This window comes from Bufo bufo, chromosome 4 (assembly GCF_905171765.1).
Source record: "Bufo bufo chromosome 4, aBufBuf1.1, whole genome shotgun sequence".
NCBI lineage: Eukaryota > Metazoa > Chordata > Amphibia > Anura > Bufonidae > Bufo > Bufo bufo.
The window spans coordinates 507,426,758-507,448,477 of NC_053392.1; the positions used below are offsets into that span (position 1 = coordinate 507,426,758).

At 44.0% G+C, this 21,720-nt stretch overlaps 1 protein-coding gene and 1 long non-coding RNA gene across 2 annotated transcripts; one reads left to right on the plus strand and one right to left on the minus strand.

Moving 5' to 3' along the window:
* Window positions 1-1,443: 1,443 nt before the first annotated feature.
* On the plus strand, window positions 1,444-18,187 carry LOC120998812. The gene is made up of 4 exons (XR_005778486.1): window positions 1,444-1,503; window positions 7,346-8,032; window positions 16,840-16,841; window positions 18,177-18,187. It is a non-coding gene; the product is annotated as an uncharacterized LOC120998812 (long non-coding RNA).
* Window positions 7,832-21,124, minus strand: LOC120998811 (cystatin-like). Its single transcript, XM_040429657.1, has 3 exons — window positions 20,829-21,124; window positions 14,764-14,871; window positions 7,832-8,030 (listed from the first exon to the last, which is right to left on the minus strand). Exons 1-3 carry the CDS (start codon window positions 21,048-21,050, stop codon window positions 7,947-7,949), a joined length of 414 nt encoding a protein of 137 aa, XP_040285591.1. The 5' UTR covers window positions 21,051-21,124; the 3' UTR covers window positions 7,832-7,946.
* Window positions 21,125-21,720: the final 596 nt, after the last annotated feature.

Sequence of the window (21,720 nt, forward strand, 5' to 3'; positions counted from 1 at the left end):
AAATGGCTGTGAATGTTGCTCAGCCAATTACTGATTGCAGCCATGAGCTGCCTCAGCCAGCGATTAGATCTTTCACACAATGAGATGTTAGTGTAACAGTCATGTACACACACACACAGGGGGGTGGATAGTGACCACTGCGCTCCACCCTCACCCCTGGCCCTGCCTACTTGCCACACGAGTCCTGATGACAGGGGACGACTGGACGGCAGTCCCTAACTTAGGATACGTGCGGGAAGGACAGACAAGACAAATAACGGATAGTGAACGGACCGGGTCAAAACCAAGAAGGCAACGCAGTACAGAGGGATAAGCAACGAATGGTCAGGAGAAGCCGGGGTCAAATACCAGGAGAGTAGAGAAGTACAACAGGAGTCCGCAAAGAATAGTCAGGTGGGATGCGCAGTACAGATGGAGCAGGCAAAGGATCGTCAGGGAACAGGATCAGGTAGGTATACAAGTAACAAACAAATCGCCAGGAAACCTAAATTAACAGGCAACCTGTGGCCAGCAGGCTGCCTGTTAAATACTGGTTAGCTGGGATCATGTGACGTGGCCAGCGTCACATGACCCGCACCAGGAAGTACAGCTGTGCCCAGCTCGGTGCTCAGACCTCGCCTGGTTGCTGGGGGAACTGGGGACGCCGGCCACGCGGAGGAGACATGCGCGGCCGGTCCGTCCCGCCCCCTATCACCAAGGAGTCGAGGACGCTGTGCACGTCCTCGCTCCAGAACAGAAACGGGACGCCAGCGGCGCTGAGGAGAGCGAGCGCCCCGGCGTCTCATAACAGTTAGTGTCCCTCTTTAAGAGCCAAGCCCCGTTCCGGACAGCAGAGACATGGAGCATTAACTTGATTAATAATGCTCCATGCCTCTCTGTGATCTTTTTACTACAAAATCACAATGGGATAAATTTGTCACTGTGATTTTGTAGTAAAATGGTCACAGAGAGGCAAAGAGCATTATTAATCATGTGCGATGCATGGCAACGGCCAGGGGTCCCTTAAAGTAAATGTTTTTCGTGACGCCAGTTGGTTCCCATGTGTAGGAATGTCAGGGTGGTGTAGGGTAGCATATAAGGTCCCTTGATGTTTTGTGCACGTGTCACGGTGCTCCTACCTGGATACAATGGATCCCAGGCAATGTCGTCCGAATCAGAGCAAATAGGGGGAATAATTGAGGGATTTGAAGAAATAAATTGAGTCCAGACCTTGTGATGAAGTTCAATAACAGCTTTACTTGAATAAACGTTTCTCCAACAGTTTCAGGCTTTGTCTTGGTTTCCATCAGGCATTAGCATTAACTCTGTCAGGCAAACAAACTCAACTATTCTACATCTGTTGCTCTCTGGCTCTGCTGTGCTGACAAGTTTACTGTATAACTTTGCTTCTTTCTTTATGCTTCATCTTCTCTCTGTAGTCTGTCTCTAGATTAATTCCAAAGAACTATACCTCCTGGCTTCAGAGGCTTCATGCTTTGGCCTCTGTGTCCAGCAGAGCTGAAGGTACTCTAGGCGGGGGGCGTGGCCTGACCGGCATGGAGTGAGGACGCAGGTCGCTTCAGCTCCGGTGTTATCCTGAGAATATCCTGACCATCCGTTCTGGTGGATCCTGATTCCTTGACTAAAAGACCCTCTGTGAGTCCCAGTACCTGACCCCCCTAAAGAACGTCTGGTTCTTTGCCCTGCGGCCGCTTCCGGATAGTATCTTTGGGCAGGGCCTGCACGCCGGACAACATCCCTGTCTGCTGACCTGACCTGTCGGTGGGGGAGCCGGTGGGAGGTGATCTCCTGTTATACTTACCTGCGCCGGAGGCTGAGCGGAGCCTGGAGGTTCGGATCGGTGTGTCCTCTTATAATCTTTCCCTGCCGGACGGCTGGCTTGTGATCCCTGCACGTGCAATTACTACAGGCGCCATCTTGGCCGCAGCACTGAAGACTGCCGCGCTCCTTTCTCTGTAGCCCGCGCTCCAGGTAAAGACTCCTCTCTTCCCCTGCACTACAAAAGAGACTTTCCTGGTGTGGTGTGACGCTGTGTTGGGGACATTGTGACTCCGTTTCCCTCTGTATAGAGAGGCCTGGCTCATGTATTAGGCCACAAGTGGTATTGCTGGAGTGCTCTTTTTAACCTCAAAGTGAGGTGTTGGCTGGAGGTTTTATGGGCCGCAAAACGGGCACCTCAGGGCCTTCTATCCCTCCTAAGTTAATGCTGGACAATATGAGCCAAACAGATGACCAAGAAGCTGAGGTGGATTTTGCAAAAGTTATGGCGGCCATCACTAACTGCCAAACAGCGCTCACGGTCAAAATTGACCATGTCCAGGCCGACCTCACTCTCCTCAGGCATGATATTGATAAGATCCGGGAGAGAACAACTGAGGTGGAGAGGAGGCTGGGAGAGGTGGAAGATAGCGTTCAACGTGACGATTCGGCGGTCCGTGCTCTGCAAAATCAAGTTAAAACCCTGGTGGCGAAAGTGGAAGACGCCAAAAATCGAAATAGGAGAAATAACATTCGGATTATGGGATTACCAGAGAGGGCAGAGGGCCCTTCCCCTAAGGAATTTACGGAGCGCCTTATCAAGCAAGTCCTGGACCCAATTAACCTCTCGGTGACTTTTGCAGTGGAACGGGCACACAGGATCCCTACCCGTCCTCTACCCCCAGGAGCCCCGCCAGGTCCTTTCATCTTCAAAGTGCTAAATTATAGAGATCGGGATGCCATACTGGCGGCGGCCTGTCGTCTGAAGTACATTCATTTTGAAAACGTCCGGATTTCCTTCTACCCGGACTTCTCTACAGAGGTCCAGAAACAACGTAGGCAATTCACAGCAGTGAGAGTTCGGTTGCGGGAGAAAGGACTTGTCTACGCCATGATGTATCCAGCACGTCGCAGAGTCCAGGACGGAGAACTGGTGAAATTTTTCGCCACCCCAGAAGAGGCGTCTGACTGGCTCGACCGCAGGGGCTGAGTATATTGGGACTTGTGTATTGAGAGTCTTAATTTATGTTTAGGATGGTCACTTTATAAGATGTAGTTGAATGTGCTAAAAATTAAGTTGTCCTACTATCTAGGTTCAGTTCTTGGTTTACCTAGAGTGGTGGGCTGCAGTACGGGCCTCCCGGTCCTTATCTACTAGAGAGGAGACTGAACGCGGGGTATTTAGGCTTGGATATGTTGGGGTTATCTGGGCAGGGTGGGGGGATTTGCCCGCAGTTCTGGGCATATTGGGATGTTTTTACTGTATTCTTGAAGAATTGGTGTGACTGTGTGTATGTATGGCTTGGGTGGTGCAGTTTCCTCGTGGGTTATAGCTTTGCCATTCCGCCGTAATGGCAGTCTGTCGGTTTGTCTCCTGGAATGTCAGGGGCCTAAATGATAAAATCAAAAGATCCCTTGTCTTTAATTTCGTAAAGAACCATAACCCTGATATATTGATATTGCAGGAGACACATTTGCAGGGGCGGAAATTGCTGGCACTGAGGAGACCCTGGGTGGGAGCGGCTTACCATGCGGTGTATAATTCCAGGGCGAGAGGTGTGTCAATTCTGGTGGCGAAGTCCCTTCCCTTCCGGTCTTACTCTGTTCAAACTGACATTATGGGGCGTTTTGTGATCCTTCACGCTGCAATCAGAGGCATTGATTACCTTGTGATAGGGGTTTATGTCCCCCCCCCCCGTTTCAGAGGGATATATTGGACGAAATTATGAAACGAGTAGCGGCATTGCCTCCGGTGCCTCTGATTGTGCTTGGGGATTACAATGCGGTATTAGACCGGTCGATGGATAGGCTTCGCCCTGGTGGGTCACATACTGACGCGTTGATCTCCTGGGCAGAGGTATTTGCTCTAACAGAGGGCTGGAGATATATGCACCCTGAACTTCGGCAATACTCTTGTTATTCGGCTTCTTATGCAGCGCTCTCCCGGATTGATCTAGTATTTCTTAGTAAGGCGTTGTTGCCCTCGCTAGTAGCCACTGAATATTTACCGAGAGGCATTTCTGACCATGCCCCCTTATTGGTGATTCTGAGACAGCCTCTTGCGCCTGCCGAAAGGTTATGGAGACTTAATCGTAAATGGCTAAAGGTACTACCGGTGGTTTGGGCTGCGCAGCAAGGGATGAAAGATTATTGGGAACTCAATGAGGGCTCTACTAATCCTCTGGTGGAGTGGGAGGCCTTTAAAGTTGTGTTGCGTGGTACCTTGATCCAGGCAATTGCATCATATAGGAAAGAACTGAGCGCCACTAGAGTTAAATTAGAAGACGAGGTAGTAGGGAAAGAACAGGCTTATATCACAGAACCAAATGTTGTGAACCGTAGTCTATGGGACGAGGCACAGAGGAAGCTTAACTTGCATCTCACAGAGTACACCCAGAAGAAGTTGCTATTCCAGAGGCGCCTAGTCTTCGCAGATGGAGACAAAAATGGGAGTGCCTTAGCTTTCCTGGCTAGAATTGAGGTGCCACAGACGGTAGTTCCACACATTACCTGTGGGGATGGCTTGAAGGTATATCGGCCGGGTGATATTTGTGAACAGTTTGTTCAGTTCTATACTGACTTATACAGTTCTAAATCCACCTCTTCTCCGGATGAGGTCCGTTCATTCCTTCAATCCATCCCACTTACACCTTTAGCTGCGGCTGATAGTAAGTATTTGGGGAGACCTATTGATGAAGGGGAAATCAAGGCAGCAATCGAGGACATGGCGCCTGGGAAGTCACCTGGGCCGGACGGCTTCCCGATTGAATGGTACAGGTTGGATGTCACTTTGCAATCTGCACGTTTGCTTAGACTTTTTGACTATGCATATGAGTCCGGGAAGTTGTCTTCTTCCTTTGGGGAGGCGACCATCGTGGTGTTTCAAAAAATCGGGAAGCCTCCAGATCAGTGTGCATCATACAGGCCAATTTCCCTACTAAATACGGACGCAAAAATCTTAGCCAAAGTCCTAGCTAGGCGTCTTGGCGGGGTAGTCTTGTCCATTATTGACCCAGATCAATCTGGTTTTATGCCCGGAAAGACAACTGATATAAACCTCAGGAGATTATTTACAAACTTGCAGGTCAGGCACGATAATGCGGGTTCAAGAGTCTTGGCATCCCTTGATAATGAGAAGGCCTTTGACTCGGTAGAGTGGCATTTTATTTGGGAGACAATGTTTCGCCTTGATTTCCCTCCCTCCTTTATCAAGTGGGTCCAATTGTTATATCAGGCACCTATAGCACGTATTAGAGTAAATGGAGTCATCTCCCGGCCCTTCAGGTTGTATAGAGGCACTAGACAAGGGTGTCCTCTCTCCCCATTGTTGTTCGCCCTGATAATGGAACCCTTAACACAATTGATTAATAATAGTTCTCTGATAGAAGGGTGGACGATAGCGGGGATTCAGGAGAAGGTGTCACTGTACGCGGACAACCTGTTAGTTTACTTGGCAGACCCTGGCCCTTCCTTAGAAACCCTGCTAGATGTGGTAAATGGATATGGTGGGTACTCAGGATTACGGGTAAACTGGGCCAAGTCTAGTTTATGCATAGTAGACGTGGACGAAGCCGTAGATATCTCCCCGGTATCTCCCCTGAGAGTAGTAGAAAGCTTTCTTTACCTAGGGATTTATATTCATAGGGACCCTAGACAGTTCTGTCAATTGAACCTGAGACCCACCATGGAATATGTCACGCGTAAGCTGGAGGCCTGGGAAAACCTTCCTTTAACCCTAGTGGGAAGAATCAACATTGTTAAGATGGTGTTGCTATCCAAACTTTTGTATGTATATAGAGCAGCTCCGGTAAGGATCCCTAAGTCCCATTTTGACATCTTAGATAGAACCATGTCCCGTTTCTTGTGGCACCATCCGTCCCCCAGACTAGCGAGAAAGACACTGAAGGCTTCCTACGCACAAGGTGGATTGCAGCTTCCGGATATGTATATTTATTATATAGCAACACGCCTAATGTATGCATCTTGGTGGATTAGGGCGGATGCCAATAACCCAGCGGTGGTATCAGAGGCGGCGCTGGCTGGGTCCTATGAAGCTCTAACTAATCTGGTGTATAGGGGGGCAAGGCCACAGGTCCTGGGAATTATACGGACACTATGGTGACAGTTATCGAGGCTTGGGTGAGATTTGTGGCGATACATACCGAAAATCAGACAGGCGACACCTGGTCCCCTTACACTCCACTATGGCGTAACAAGCTCCTTCCGGAGCTCTTACACCTTTCAGATTTTGAATTCTGGCCTAGAAAGGGCCTTAAATATCTAAGACAATTGTTCCATGAAGGGATCTTCCGATCCTTTGAGAGCCTACGGGCTGAGTTCCTGCTGCCCCAGACGAGCTTTTACCACTTCCTCCAATTGAGACATGCCTGTGAGAAACAATTTAAATCCCTGACCCTAAATTTAGAGTGCGGCCCACTAGAATCAGTAGCCAGGAGGAAACTCCCATACAAACCAATTTCTTCCTTTTATGCTGAGATTGTCAAAATGCAAGAATCTCCTATTAGGCGTTCCTTTGTTAAATGGGCTGAGGATATCCCGGAGTTGGAAGATTCTCATTTGGAGGAGTGGCGTCTGAGGTGGAGGACGTCGGTTATAAGTGCTAGGGATCAGCTCATTCAAGCTAAATGGATGCATAGAGTGTACTTGACCCCATTACGTCTTTATCAGATGCGGCAAATACCGAATCCAGGATGTGATAGATGTGGAGAGGTGAGGGGCTCTTTCTTCCATATGGTTTGGCTCTGCCCGGTGAAGAAGACATATTGGAAGGGAATATGTAACTTTATTAATGCTAAGCTGGGGCTCCCAGGGATTTGTAACCCGGTAATTTGTATGTTAGGGTTAGTTTCTGAAGCTACTCCTTCCAAATATAATAGAATACTGTTACGATTGTTGATGTTCTATGGGAGGAAGAATATACTTTTGAACTGGAAACTGCCCAAGTGTCCTACAGTGAGCCAATGGGTTCTCCTCATAAATAAGGACCTTCAGATGTATAAATTGACATATGAGGCAAGGGGAATGCCTGATCGATTTGATAAAATCTGGGGCCTTTGGGTCCAGGCTGAGGGTACGACTTGAAGTCATCGGCGATGGCGACTGTATCACCTAATGTGTGTATGAGAGTGTGTATGCGATTTGAGTGAGTTCTAGAAGCAACTTAGTGATGACAGTGATACTTTGTATTAAAGTCACATATATGTCTTTTATGGTCAAGATATATGTTAATGATGGACTTGCTAATGTGAGTGCGTGTGTCATGAAGAATTGTTCTTCTTTGTTCTCTCTTGGGAGTGTTGTATTAAATGCCAAAATGTTAAATAAACGCTATTAAAAAAAAAAGAAGGTACTCTAGGCAGGACACGTCCAGCAGGGACGTGGACCTGCTTCCTTCCCCAAGCAGGGGGTACTCTCCACTGACCTCTAACCAACTAAACTCTTCCTTAGAGGAAGAGAAGAGAATGGAAAGAAGGTTCCATCCTCTACAAATCTAGTCCTGCCATGCTTGCTGCCACCTTTTGGTGAACCAGGTATATTACATGAACAATAACAGTTGTATAGAAATAGCAATGCACATTGTAGTGGACTGAAAAAAATGCATAAGATGACACTGTGTTAGCCCATACAAGATAGTAGTGGGGTGTGGAGTGGTAATGGCACTCTGGGTCATTACACATGTTAATGCTTCGTGTCTCTGATGTCCGGAACGGGGCTTGGCACTTTTTCACGCAGTGGATTCCAAGCACGGGATCCGCTCGTGTGAAAGAGCCCTTACAATTTTACACTGTTCCTAGGCAGCATCAGCAATAAAAAAGCAGCACAACACACACTAAGAGACTTTACATGTTTAATAGGCACGATACATGTGCAGTTTCGGCATGCAATATAAGTTGTTTTTCGCTTTTCTGAGAAACTGACAGCAGCGTTCGGTAGTCCGGATTTTGCTATTAATTCCTTATTGAGCTGCAATAACCTTTTCTCAGCTCCCTGCGGTTTTCCCATGCAACAATTAGAACTTCAAATGAGCACCTCTGTAAAAAACAAACAAAAAAACATAAATCATATTCATGGTTCACATACATAAATACACCATATATACACTACACACACATACCACCCAACTAAGGAGCTAAACTATCAGCGGTGCGCGAAGCAATGGAGGCGAACATCTCCTGCTGCCCTGCTGCCACCAGAGCACCAGATCAGGACTCAGCTGGGAACACGGTTCTCCGATCCAGTTGTAATTTTAACAAACGGATCTGGAGAACTGGAGGGAACTGGCTGAATCCCATGCCAGTTCTTAACCCCTTAAGGACACAGCCTTTTTACACCTTAGGACCAGGCCATTTTTTGCAAATCTGACCAGAGTCCCTTTAAGTGCTGATAACTTTAAAACGCTTTGACTTATCCAGGCCGTTCTGAGATTGTTTTTTCGTCACATATTGTACTTCATGACACTGGTAAAATGAAGTCAAAAAAATTATTTTTTTTGCACCAAAAAATACCTATTTTAACAAAAATTTGAAAAAATTTGCAAATTTCAAAGTTTCAGTTTCTCTACTTCTGTAATACATAGTAATACCCCCAAAAATTGTGAGGACTTTACATTCCCCATATGTCTACTTCATGTTTGAATTGTTTTGGGAATGATATTTTATTTTTTGGGGATGTTATAAGGCTTAGAAGTTTAGAAGCAAATCTTGAAATTTTTCAGAAATTTACAAAAACTAAATTTTTAGGGACCAGTTCAGGTCTCAAGTCACTTTGCGAGGCTTACATAATAGAAACCACCCAAAAATGACCCCATCTAAGAAACTACACCCCTCAAGGTATTCAAAACTGATTTTGCATACGTTGTTAACCCTTTAGGTGTTGCACAAGAGTTATTGGCAAATGGGGAGGAAATTTGAGAATTTCATTTTTTTGTCTAATTTTTCATTTTAACCCATTTTTTCCACTAACAAATCAAGGGTTAACAGCCAAACAAGACTGTATCTTTATTGCCCTGACTCTGCCGTTTACAGAAACACCCCATATGTGGCCGTAAACTACTGTACGGCCACACAGCGGGGCGTAGAGTGAAAGGTGCGCCGTATGGTTTTTGGAAGGCTGATTTTTATGGACTGGTTTATTTACACCATGTCCCATTTGAAGCCCCCCTGATGCACCCCTAGAGGAGAAACTCCCTAAAAGTGACCCCATCTAAGAAACTACACCCCTCAAGGTATTCAAAACAGATTTTACATACATCGTTAACCCTTTAGGTGTTGCACAGGAGTTATTGGCAAATGGCGATGAAATTTGAGAATTTCATTTTTTTGCCTAATTTTCCATTTTAACCCATTTTTTCCACTAACAAATCAAGGGTTAACAGCCAAACAAGACTGTATCTTTATTGCCCTGACTCTGCCGTTTACAGAAACACCCCATATGTGGCCGTAAACTACTGTACGGGCACACAGCGTGGCGTAGAGTGAAAGGTGCGCCGTTTGGTTTTTGGAGGGCTGATTTTGCTGGACTGTTTTTTTGGCACCATGTCCCATTTGAAGCCCCCCTGATGCACCCCTAGAGTAGAAACTCCATAAAAGTGACCCCATCTAAGAAACTACACCCCTCAAGGTATTCAAAACTGATTTTACTAACTTTGTTAACCCTTTAGGTGTTGCACAAGATTTAATGGAAAATAGAGATACAATTTCAAAATTTCACTTTTTTGGCAGATTTTCCATTTTAATATTTTTTTTCCAGTTACAAAGCAAGGGTTAACAGCCAAACAAAACTCATTATTTATGGCCCTGATTCTGTAGTTTACAGAAACACCCCATATGTGGTCGTAAACTGCTGTACGGGCACACGGCAGGGCGCAGAAGGAAAGGAACGCCATACGGTTTTTGGAAGGCAGATTTTGCTGGACAGTTTTTTTTTACACCATGTCCCATTTGAAGCCCCCCTGATGCACCCCTAGAGTAGAAACTCCAAAAAAGTGACCCCATTTTAGAAACTACGGGATAGGGTGGAAGTTTTGTTGGTACTAGTTTAGGGTAAATATGATTTTTGGTTGCTCTATATTACACTTTTTGTGCGGCAAGGTAACAAGAAATAGATTTTTTGGCACGTTTTTATTTTTTGTTATTTACAACATTCATCTGACAGGTTAGATCATGTGGTAATTTTATAGAGCAGGTTGTCACGGACGCGGCGATACCCAATATGTATACAATTTTTTTTATTTATGTAAGTTTTACACAATGATTTCATTTTTAAAACAAAAAAAATGTTTTAGTGTCTCCATAGTCTAAGAGCCATAGTTTTTTCAGTTTTTGGGCGATTATCTTAAATAGGGTCTCATTTTTTGCGGGATGAAATGACGGTTTGATTGGCATCTATTTTGGGGTGCATATGACTTTTTGATTGCTTGCTATTACACTTTTTGTGAAGTAAGATGACAAAAAATGGCTTTTTTTACACCGTTTTTATTTTATTTTTTTTACGGTGGTCATCTGAGGGGTTAGATCATGTGATATTTTTATAGAGCCGGTCGATACGGACGCGGCGATACCTAATATGTATACTTTTTTTTTATTTATGTAAGTTTTACACAATGATTTCATTTTTGAAACAAAAAAAATCATGTTTTAGTGTTTCCATAGTCTAAGAGCCATAGTTTTTTCAGTTTTTGGGCGATTATCTTGGGTAGGGTATGATTTTTGCGGGATGAGATGACGGTTTGATTGGTACTATTTTGGCGTACATGCGACTTTTTTGATCACTTTTATTACCTTTTTTGGGAAGTAAGGTGGGCAAAATTTCAATTTCATCATAGTTTTTTATTTTTTATTTTTATGGCGTTCACCGTTCGGGTAAAGTAACATAACCGTTTTATAGATCAGGTCGTTACGGACGCGGCGATACCAAACATGTGTAGGGATTTTTATTTTTTTTATTTTTAATCAGTGATAAATGTGTTTTTTGATTTTTACTTTTTATTCACTTTTTTTAACTTTTTTTTTGACCCAGACCCACTTGGTTCTTGAAGATCCAGTGGGTCTGATGTCTGTATAATACAGTACAGAACAATATATATTGTACTGTACTGTATTTTACTTACACTGAACAGATCTATGCTTTTAGCACAGATCTGTTCAGCACCATGGACAGCAGGACGCCTGAGAGGCGTCCTGTTGCCATGGGAACCTTCCCCGTCTGCTCAGAACTGCGCAGACGGGGAAGGGTAAGCACAGGGCTGAGGGGGGCTCTCTGGCGGCTCTCTCCCTCTCCCATCGGGGGGCTGCAAAGGCACAGCAGCCCCCCGATGGGAGAGGGAGGGAGCTCCCTGCGCTGTTAACCTTTTCCATACAGCGGTCCGTACGGACCGCTGTATGGAAAGGGTTAACGGCTGACATCGCATCGCAGATGTCAGCCGTTTATACCAGGGTGCCAGCAATGTGCTGGCACCCTGGTATACCCACTAGAAACCAACGATTATACAGGGGGAGGCGGGCGGGGGATCGCGATCCCGCCTGCCACACCGCCCGCCTCCCGCACCGCCCGCACTGCCCGCAACCCTCCCCCTGCACCTCCCACCGGGCTAAAATCACTCGGGGGGTGCAGGGGGAGGGATACAGATCTATTTTAGGAATACTAAAGTTTCTGATCCCCGCGGTCAGGGACCGCAGGGATCAGAAACTGCAGAAATCGCAGCAAACCGCAGGTCTGAATTGACCTGCGGTTTGCCGCGATCGCCGACATGGGGGGGTCACGGGACCCCCCCGCGCATTTAGCCTAGGTGCCTGCTCGATGATTTGAGCAGGCACCGGGTTCCGATCACTGCCGGCCGGGCGGCAGTGATCGGAACAACACATGACGTACCGGTACGTCATGTGTCCTTAAGTACCAGGACATCATGACGTACCGGTACGTCATGTGTCCTTAAGAGGTTAAATCTTCTCCTTCACTTTATATATTACAAAACTGTCTGCCTGAAGCTAACACTAGGGTGAGCTCAGTGCATAGGAGTTCATAAAGTTACCATTAGAGATGAGTGAATTGAAGTTGAAGTCGAATCCAAATTTCCTCACGCTTTGTGGTAACAAATCACATTTTTCCTAAAATGGCTGCTGCACATGTTAGGACATGGAGCAAAGAACTCTGGGAACGAGGAAACACCCACAATGCCATGCATGCAGCCAATCAGCAGCCAGCCAACCCTATAAATAGCCTTAGCCATCTTGGATTCAGCCATTTCCCAGTGTACTTAGTGCAGGGAGAGACGTTAGCAGGCGCTAGAGACAGTGCTAGGAAAGACTTTAAAACTTTTATTTTGCTGAATAGAAACTCAGGGAAAGATCATTAGAAGTGTAGGGAAAGGATAGGGATGAATTATTCCACACTATAAAAGAACAGAGTCCAATAAGGGAGTGTACAGCCTGGGTAATAGGAACAATCCTATTACACCTTGCTGCACTGACTGGGGAACCAAATTGCCATTTTACTGCTGCTTTCAGGTTTGCAATAGATGATACCTCTGTAATTCCAGCAAACAGTTCTTTATATTGGGGTGCAAGTGCTGTGTGATACAGCCATTAACAGGGTGTATTACTAGGAAATATTTCTATGTCTTATTACTAGGCCTTGTGCAGAGCAATCATATGTTCTAAAGCTTTTTTTGGCGTATATAAGTGAGAAAAAAGGGCTTATTTGCAGTTCAGCGGTGCAGTTATATGTTCTAAAGCTTTTTTGGCGTGTAATAGTAGCAAAAAAAAAGTATTGTTTGCCGTTGTGTGGTAAACTGAGAAAATTACAGCCCTTTTAGCGTGTATTAGTGGCAAAAAAAAAAAGTATTATTTGCCGTTCAGCAGTGCAGTTATATGTTCTAAAGCCTTTTTTGGCGTGTATTAGTGGAAAAAAATCGCTTATTAACTATTGTGTGGTGAAGTGAGAAAATTACAGCCCTTTTTGGCGTCTATTAGTTGCAAAACAAAAAGTATTATTTGCTGTTCAGCTGTGCAATTATATGTTCTAAAGCCTTTTTTGTTGTGTATTAGTGGCAAAAAAAGGATTATTTGCTGTTCATTGGTGCAGTTATATGTTCTAAAGCCTTTTTTGGCGTGTATTAGTGGGGAAAAAAGGGCTTATTAGCCATTTGGTGAGGTGAGAAAATTACAGCTCTTTTTTGCGTGTATTAGTAGCAAAAAAAGTATTAGTTGCCTTTCAGAGGTGCAGTTATATGTTCTAAAGCCTTTTTTGGATTGTATTAATGGGAAAAAATGGCTTATTAGCCGTTGTGTGGTAAAGTGAGAAAAATACAGCCCTTTTTGGCATATATTAGTGGCAAAAAAAAATTATATTCTTATGGCTCTATGTTGTGTCATTCCATTATTATTTTGACTAGAAGTTATGAATGAATTGTTAGCAGTCTGCAGTAAGGGTACAGAGGGGTGGTAACCAGTTGGGGGTGTGGCCAAGCACAGTCTCGCTCTATCCAGTCAGTGTTTCCATTATCAGTCTGTGCAGGTACACCCCCCCAACTGGTTACCACCCCTCTGTACCCTTACTGCAGACTGCTAGAAATTCATTCATAACTTCTACTAGAAATAATAAAGGAATGGCACAACATAGAGCCATAAAAATAGAGGCTCAAGAACTGTTATTACATGGGGAATGCATGTAGCTATTAAAACAGGCATGTCAGGAGAGGTGACAGGTCCTCTTTAATTAAGAGTCTTCTTAGCCAAGCTCTAACTAAGCATTACTAAAGAGTCTGTCTTCAGCATTCTACTGAGAGCTGAAGACGCCTGTGTGTAACATATAGAGGCTTCCAACCTGCCCCTGTCACTACCCCAGCCCCTGGTGCCCTATCACTGCTGTGTCCTATCTGGCTTGATTTCAGAGCTAACTGCTGACAGCTCCATAAGAATGTATTTACTGAGCACAGGGAAGTGCTGACAGTAAGTGTACAGTAACATGGCATACACACTGTCAGCACAGAAAACTGCAGCTCCGCTCACCTGCCTATTTTCTCAGCATAGACATATAGGATTTCACTTTAATTGTGTTTTAGGTGATTTAAATGGTATAAAGATACTGGGTAATTAGGAGGATATTGGAAAAAATCCTATTTGCAGCTTGTAGGATAATATTTAAAAAAATTTAAATGAGAAATGTTGGAAGAAAATTTTATTCCATATAATTTTATTAGAAAAATTGTATTTTAAAGCTACTTTCACACTTGGTGCAGCAGGGTCCAGCAGGGGAACAGCCTGCCGGATCCGTGCTAACCCTAGCCGCCCATGCCACTGGAAGTCAGCTCCGGCCCTATTCACTATAATGGGGGCAGGCCGGAAGTCCAGCCGCAGTACGGAAAAACAGACCCTGCTGCTGCAAGTGTGAAAGTATTATGGATATTGAACTTATAATTTTTTTATTTTTTTTGCCCCTGCTACCTGGTCTAATTGGCGTAAGGAAGGGGATGCTCGGGAGGGGGAGGGTATCTCCTGGGGCTTATGATGTACTTTGTTATCATATTTATATGGTTTGTATGTTGTCATATATTAAAATATAATTTTTAAAAATCCATTCCATTCCTTTTTTTCTGCAAAGAATCTGCCATGTCTGAATATTTCATCACACATCCTCTAAAAAAACAGCCATTTTTTCTATTGTATTTATGTGTTTTAAGGCTCAATTACATGCTTTGTTATGACATTTTTTACATATGTAATAAAAAAAAAAATTCTATCATGTCTTCCACAAAGATACCCTCACCTTTTTTGTCGTCTGTTGATCTTGGCATTCTCCTGTAGTAAATTCACTTTCAGAGCAGGGACTGACCATTGCTTCAACTTCCAGTGAATATTTCATACCAGCAACCACCTAATGGAAAGTACGGTAAGTGTCAGTAAACCAATGCTACAATCAGTGAGAGGATGCTTAATGTTAGTACATGAAGGTGGACTTCACATGAAACTCATAGGAGGCCGTTTTTACACGGTCAGCATTTGGTTTACGTTTCTAAGCCAAAAGCAAGAGTGAAACCTCTAGACAAAAGGGCAAAATATTAATGATCTACTGACTGTGTGAAAGTAGCTTTAGGCTACCTGCACATATTAGGTTAATATAAACACAAGACCAAAACTGTCCCACATGCCAGAACTAAAGTTAGAAGTTAGTATAAACAATACATATTGCGGCAAATTCAGGAGGCCCACACTTGAAAAAATATAAGAGTACAAGCTCCTACATCAAAACACAAAACCTACAAATTATTGGAGCTCACAAAGCACCAATACAAAAATATATTGTATTGAAATCACAGCAATACACATATAAAAGACGTTGTAGCTAAAAAGAAGGTAGCAGCAAAGAAAGACACCATCCTAGTGGGACACTGGGTACATATGCATTATAATAAACAACAATTTTTTATCATACATCAGTACGGATGAGTTCCGTTGCAGCAATGTATACAGGAGAGACAAAAATCTCCAAACTGTTCCCAGCAGTCATAAAAAACAGTATCAACACTAAATGTGCTGCCCATAAAACAGGGACAAAAACATAGACTGCTGAGGGCAAAAAAGTAACAACGAACCAGATAAAAAGAGACTCACCTAAGAAACTCACTGTACCCAAACCAGGATGGCGCTACCTCGACGCGCGTTTCGGCGTGCCTTCGCCCCCTGATGCCCCCAGTCATGCTCCGGACTCGCAGCGCAGCACCCGTCCTGACCTCCCAGCATTGTCGGGGTCTAATAGCATTATATTGATTTATGATGCTGTGTAACCTTTACAGTTCTGGAATGTATTGGATAACACTGGCAGCAATATGTCAGTGTCATCTAAAATATTCCAGACCTCTAAGATTTTACATAGCATCATAAATCAATATAATGCTATGCATGTAAAATATAAGAGTGAAACTGGTTGCACATCCTCAATACTATGCTTTTATCTAATAACTGCTTCTCAGCATAATTACCATCGCTTCTCAGCGCAATTCATAGTATATCTACCCCTATGTTGCATACTGTACATGAGGCATTGGTATACAATTTGATTAAAAAGCATAGGCCCATTCACCATGACAAGGTTGCCTCCTTGGGTGGGAACCTACTCTAAATTTGGCATGGCGCTGTGTGGCAACCACAGGCGCCGCAGCACTGCCCCAATAGGCAGCGGGACCCAGCAGCCAAACAATGCCCCGTTGTCTGGCAGAGCCACCCTGGCACTGGACCCTACCAACCCACCAGCACAGCACCAGAGCAACAATGGCCGCCACACAGCACCGCACCGCACCATGTGAACAATTGTCAAAGCTCATCTTATCACATCCTCTAAGGAACTCCTACTGAGAGGTGGTAGGAATTTATACACCCTTATGCAGTCTCCTGCTAATTAAAATCACCTGGGCCGGGGGGGCGGAGCTAGCGCCTGACTGTGATGGCAGCATAGTCGTGTGCGCTCCGTACTAGATTCCTCACAGCACCAGCAAACTTAAGCTTATCACCGGAGAAATGGTAAAAATAGGTCAGTCTAAACCGGCTGAGCCCTCTAGCTCCAACAGAGCGGCTAATGCGGGAGGCGAAATGGATAAATTTATCCGGAAAGCAGCAGCCACTGTCGCAGCACGGGAACCCAAGATGGCGCCGACTCCCGCGCCTAAAGCCTGTGAGCGCTCCACTGACCTCTCGGAAGGAGAATCTGATAACGAGGAAACCCTCAGTAAGTCAGCGCTTCCGATCACTCGCCGATTCCTGAAACAAACACTCAGCAGGGCCATGGAGCCGATCCTGAGTGAACTTTCTGCGCTTCGCCATGATATGCAACATGTGGGCGACAGAGTGGTCTCACTAGAGACGCACCAAGCTACTATTATTGCCCATCAAAACGCTACTGCATCCTCCCTGCAGAAATGCCACACTCATCTTAATGACCTCCAGAGTGCACTGGAGGATCAAGAGAATCGAGGACGCAGAAACAATCTCAGGTTCAGAGGGATACCTGAATCAATCCAAGCTATGGAAATACCAGCCACAGTACAAGCACTTTGCAAATCACTACTAGGCCCAGATCGGCAAGTTGATATCATCATTGAACGTGCCCACAGGGCTTTGCGGCCAAAACCTAAACCCTCTGAACCACCTAGAGATATAATATGCCGATTCCTTAACTTCCAGGATAAAGCGGCAATACTGGAAGCTGCCAGGAACCAGGAAAATATTGCTTGCGAAGATTCACCAGTCTCGGTTTTCCAGGACTTAGCTCCCTCTACACTTAGAAAACGGAGATCCCTTAAGCCCCTGACCGACTGGCTTCGTTCAAACAAGATCTTATACCGGTGGACATTCCCATTCGGAATTACCTTTTCCCATGCAGGTCACCGTCTCTCTATCACTACATACTCTGACCTGGCCGGCGTGTTCGCCCACCTGCAAATTCCGCCAATGGAGATGGAGAACTGGGAGCTCTATCAAGACATCCTGGAGCTTCCAGACCTACCTGCAATAGTTCCATTCGAACAGCAACGCACCCAAAAATCACAGAAAGCTAAACGAAGGAACATTCAATTTACACCATAGGGATTGAATACGACTCGTCCTTCACCACCATGCTTGTCATGCAGTTACTAGAGTTGGTCTACCTCTAAACTTATTTCCTCAACCCTAATCCTTCATTTTCTTCTCTTATCCGTTATCCTTTCTTTTAAGTTCACCCCTGTGTCTGTTCTTTATGTAAGTCGGTCAGGCCCATTCTTCTATGGCTTATACGATCCTCTCCTTTTTATGACAACCTCTTCACTGAGGCCTATGCTGGTTCTGTGGGGATCGTAACTGGGTTGATTAACCATTTCCCCCCTTACGACCCTACTTATACTCAATGTTTTGACCCTATTTGGCGGGTCCACTTTGTTATATGTTCACACTAGTGTTTCAAACGCTTTTGTTTTTGTTATGTTCAAGGTACATAATCCTCATGCACTGAAGAAGCGAAGTAATCCGGGGTTTCCTCTGTTGTCCAATCCGATCTGCCTGAAAGACCAGAATCTACATGGAAGAGGTGTGTCTCCGTGGGAGGGGGACACGTCCCAGCTAAGTAACCATCCTTGCTGTAGTCAACATGGTTGACCTATCATTTGCGTCTTATAATGTGAAAGGCTTCAATTCTCCTTCTAAGAGGAGTCAGACTTTTACATTGTTGCGCAAATCGGGGGCCAGTGTCCTTCTCCTACAGGAGACACATTTCAAATTCAACCATTACCCCAATCTATCCTTTGCTCATTTTTCCCAGTGGTATCACTGTGGAGGTAATTCATCTGCGTCTGGAGGAGTGAGCATTGGATTTCAGAGGAATGTCCCGTTCAAGCTGATCTCACAAATGTTGGATGTTGAGGGGAGATACATTATGATCAAAGGTAATATAGGCCCCCAAATATATACGATTATAAACCTTTATGCACCTAACACCGGTCAATCTAAGTGATTCTCTGCGATCTTCCCAATTATTGAGGGGTTTGCAGAAGGCTTAGTGGTGCTGGGTGGGGATTTAAACTCAACATTAAACCCACAAATCGACTCATCTACCCTGAGATCTGCTCTATCTCACAATGCTCTACGCAAAATAAGGGAGGGCCTATGGAATCTACACCTTATTGATCTATGGCGCACGTTCCATCCTAACCTAAAGGATTATAGTTTCTTTTCCCATGTCCACGGGTCCTATCAGAGATTGGATTACCTTTTTATTTCCAAGTCACACCTACAACTATGCCAAGAAGCATCAATAGGTTCTATTCATATTTCTGACCATGCCCCTATTTTCCTGAAGGTTTCTGCTCCAACCCCAACTACAAACAAATTTAGATGGCGGCTTAATGAATCTCTGTTGGGAGACAAAACTTCCAGCGAAAAAATATCAGAAATGTTAAAAGAATACTTTACATTCAACACAAACCCAGAAACATCGGACCTTTCTTTATGGGACGCCCATAAACCATTCATTAGAGGACACTTTATTAGCTTAGGTTCTTTCCTCAAAAAAGAAAGGGGTAAAAAACTAGATGTCTTATGTCAAAAAATTAAAACATTAGAATCCCTACACAAAAGATCCCTCTTCGATTCCCACCTTCAGGAACTTTCCAATTACAGAGCAGAAATAAGATCACTACTCCAACAATCTACTACAAAATACTTTTTAAACTCACAGCATAAATTTTATGCCCATGGAGACAAAGCTTCAAAATTCGTGATGCATAGAATTAAAAAAAGAAAAGCTGCAAACTATATCCACCAAATAGACTCCCCTCAAGGAACCCCGTTATACTCCTCTAAGTTGATTGCTTCCTGCTTTAAGGAATTTTACGAATCTTTATATAACATACTCCCCTCACTTACTCCAGAATCACACTCCACACTAACTTCCTCCTTCTTAGACACACTGGATCTCCCTTCTCTCTCTCCAGATACCCAACAGCAATTATCCTCCCCATTTACCATGACAGAATTATCAACAGCATTAAAACAAGCACCATCTAGTAACAGTCCAGGCCCAGACGGCTTAACTGTCTCATATTACAAAACTTACCAACAAATACTACTTCCTCATTTACTTTCAGTATGTAACTCGACCTTACAAGGGAATCAGCTCTCAAAAGACATGACACTAGCTCACATTACGTTAATCCCAAAAGAAGGAAAATCACCTGGGCCGAATGGGGAGGAGTGCTGATACCAGAGGGGCACAGCGCCGCGCCAAAGTTAGAGTAGGTTCCCACTCGAGGAGGCAACCTGGTCGTGGTGAGTGGGCCTATGCTTTTTGATCAAATTGTATTCCAATGCCTCATGTACAGTATGCAACATAGAGGTAGGTATTGTATATATTGCACTGAGAAGCTACAGGTATGTCCATTATGCTGAGAAGCAGTTATTGGATAAAAGCATAGCCTTGAGGATGTGCGATTCAGTTTCATTCATATATTTTACATGTTAAATATAATGCTATATAGGTATGGCTCAAAAAAACGCTTCAAAAACTAACAAAAAAACCTATGTGTGACACCAGACTTATATGTCTCTCTTTTGGATCCACTGCTGGCTTTGGCTCAAAGAAACTCCATAAAAAACTGCATGTGTGCCTTATGATGTCCACTTCCTGCTCTCTAAATACTAAAAGAATATTTATGATTCGATTGACATCAACTAGAAACAAAATCAACATACAGTCAACTAAAGTCAGTACTAAAACAGTCAAAAGTTTGCTGGACAACAATAATAATAATCATAGATGGACAGATTGGTGCTCGTGCCATTTACATCAGTCATCATCATGGTTATGTAATACTCTGGTGCCTAGTCCGAAATTACATCCTCTACCAGATCCTGTTATGGTTTAGATAAAGGGGTCTGTTTTTTTGGGGGTTTTTTTGGGGGGGGGGGAGAAGCAACGCCACTCTTATCCTATAATGGAACAGTGATACCATACTAGACACAGACCAGGAACAACAGTGGAGCTGTTTCTCAAAAAAGACAGCCTTTACTAGCTTCTACCAATAACTTTAAAGAGGAGCAACACAGGAACAGCACAACACAGAGTTACAAGGAAAGATGCTCCACAATTTTTGTATTTGAACAAAACAAAAACAAAAAAAACAACATTGCAGAGACACTCACACCATACATGCCCCATCCCCATATGTCTCCCAGTCTTAGTAACCAAAGGGAAAGCCTTTCCATGTTGTGGTTGTGCCATATGTACTGCTTACCAAAAAAAAAAACAGCTGGAGAAGGGATCCCTTTTTGTGGTGTAAATCATTATGATCTGTTCTCATGACTAACCTGCCTTCTTAGTCGGATGATCTTGCTGATTTCAGTGATGTAATCTTTATTGCTCTCTTTGTTATATTCGTCTTTGGCAAACTTCAATGCATTCTGCACATGTTCATTGTTTTCGTTAACATCTGCCCAGCCGCCCAAAGGCAACCTTTTTCCTGTTTGTGCAAAGACTTGAGAACATAGAGCCAATATGACTACGACACATATCTTCCAGAACATGGCCATTCTGCTGTTTCCCTTTAGTCTATGCTCTTGGTGCTTGCAGTTTCTGCTCTTCTTCCAAAGTGTGCAGAACGGCAGAATCTTCAGTATTTAAACTGAGGAGCCCCAGTGTTTGCCAAGTCTCTCTGACTCATACATTTGGCATCAAGCCATTAATTACAAAGAGGATTTAAGGAAAACATTTCAGAACAGGGTACATAGAGGGCCAGTACTTTCATCTCTCTCGAAATTGATCTGTTGCACTTTTGGCTCAGTAGGACTGTTGGAAAATATCTGTCAGGCATATACAAATTTTGGTTTGTCACTCTCTGGTTACTTGTGAACAATCTGTATATAAGATCACTATATGACACTTAGTAATGTAGGAGGAGATTTTTTTTAAACTGGTGTTAAGTAGAACTGACTTAGTCACTCCTTGGCAACCAATCAGATTCCACGATTCATTTTCCAAAGCAGCTGTAAAAAATTAAAGGAGGAATCTGATTGGTTGCTATGGACAACTAAGCCAATTCTACTTTACACCAGTTTGATAAATCTCCACCATAGTCTTTGTTGATACTCTGTGCCGTTTGCTATATTTCTTAAGTCACATTGCCTTGTTAGCCATGTGTTTTGGGCCGTCCACACATAAAATGGCTGCAGGAGGAGGGTTATGTGATGTCTCCTTTATTCT

Excerpts from the sequence above, each read along its gene's own strand:
- LOC120998811 (XM_040429657.1), bottom strand. The coding sequence starts at position 21,050 with ATGGCCATGTTCTGGAAGATATGTGTCGTAGTCATATTGGCTCTATGT. Across the intron at positions 14,872-20,828 it reads TCATCCGACTAAGAAGGCAG|GTGGTTGCTGGTATGAAATA; the intron begins GTTAGTCATGAG and ends ACTTTCCATTAG. Across the intron at positions 8,031-14,763 it reads ATCAACAGACGACAAAAAAG|AGGTGCTCATTTGAAGTTCT; the intron begins GTGAGGGTATCT and ends TGTTTTTTACAG.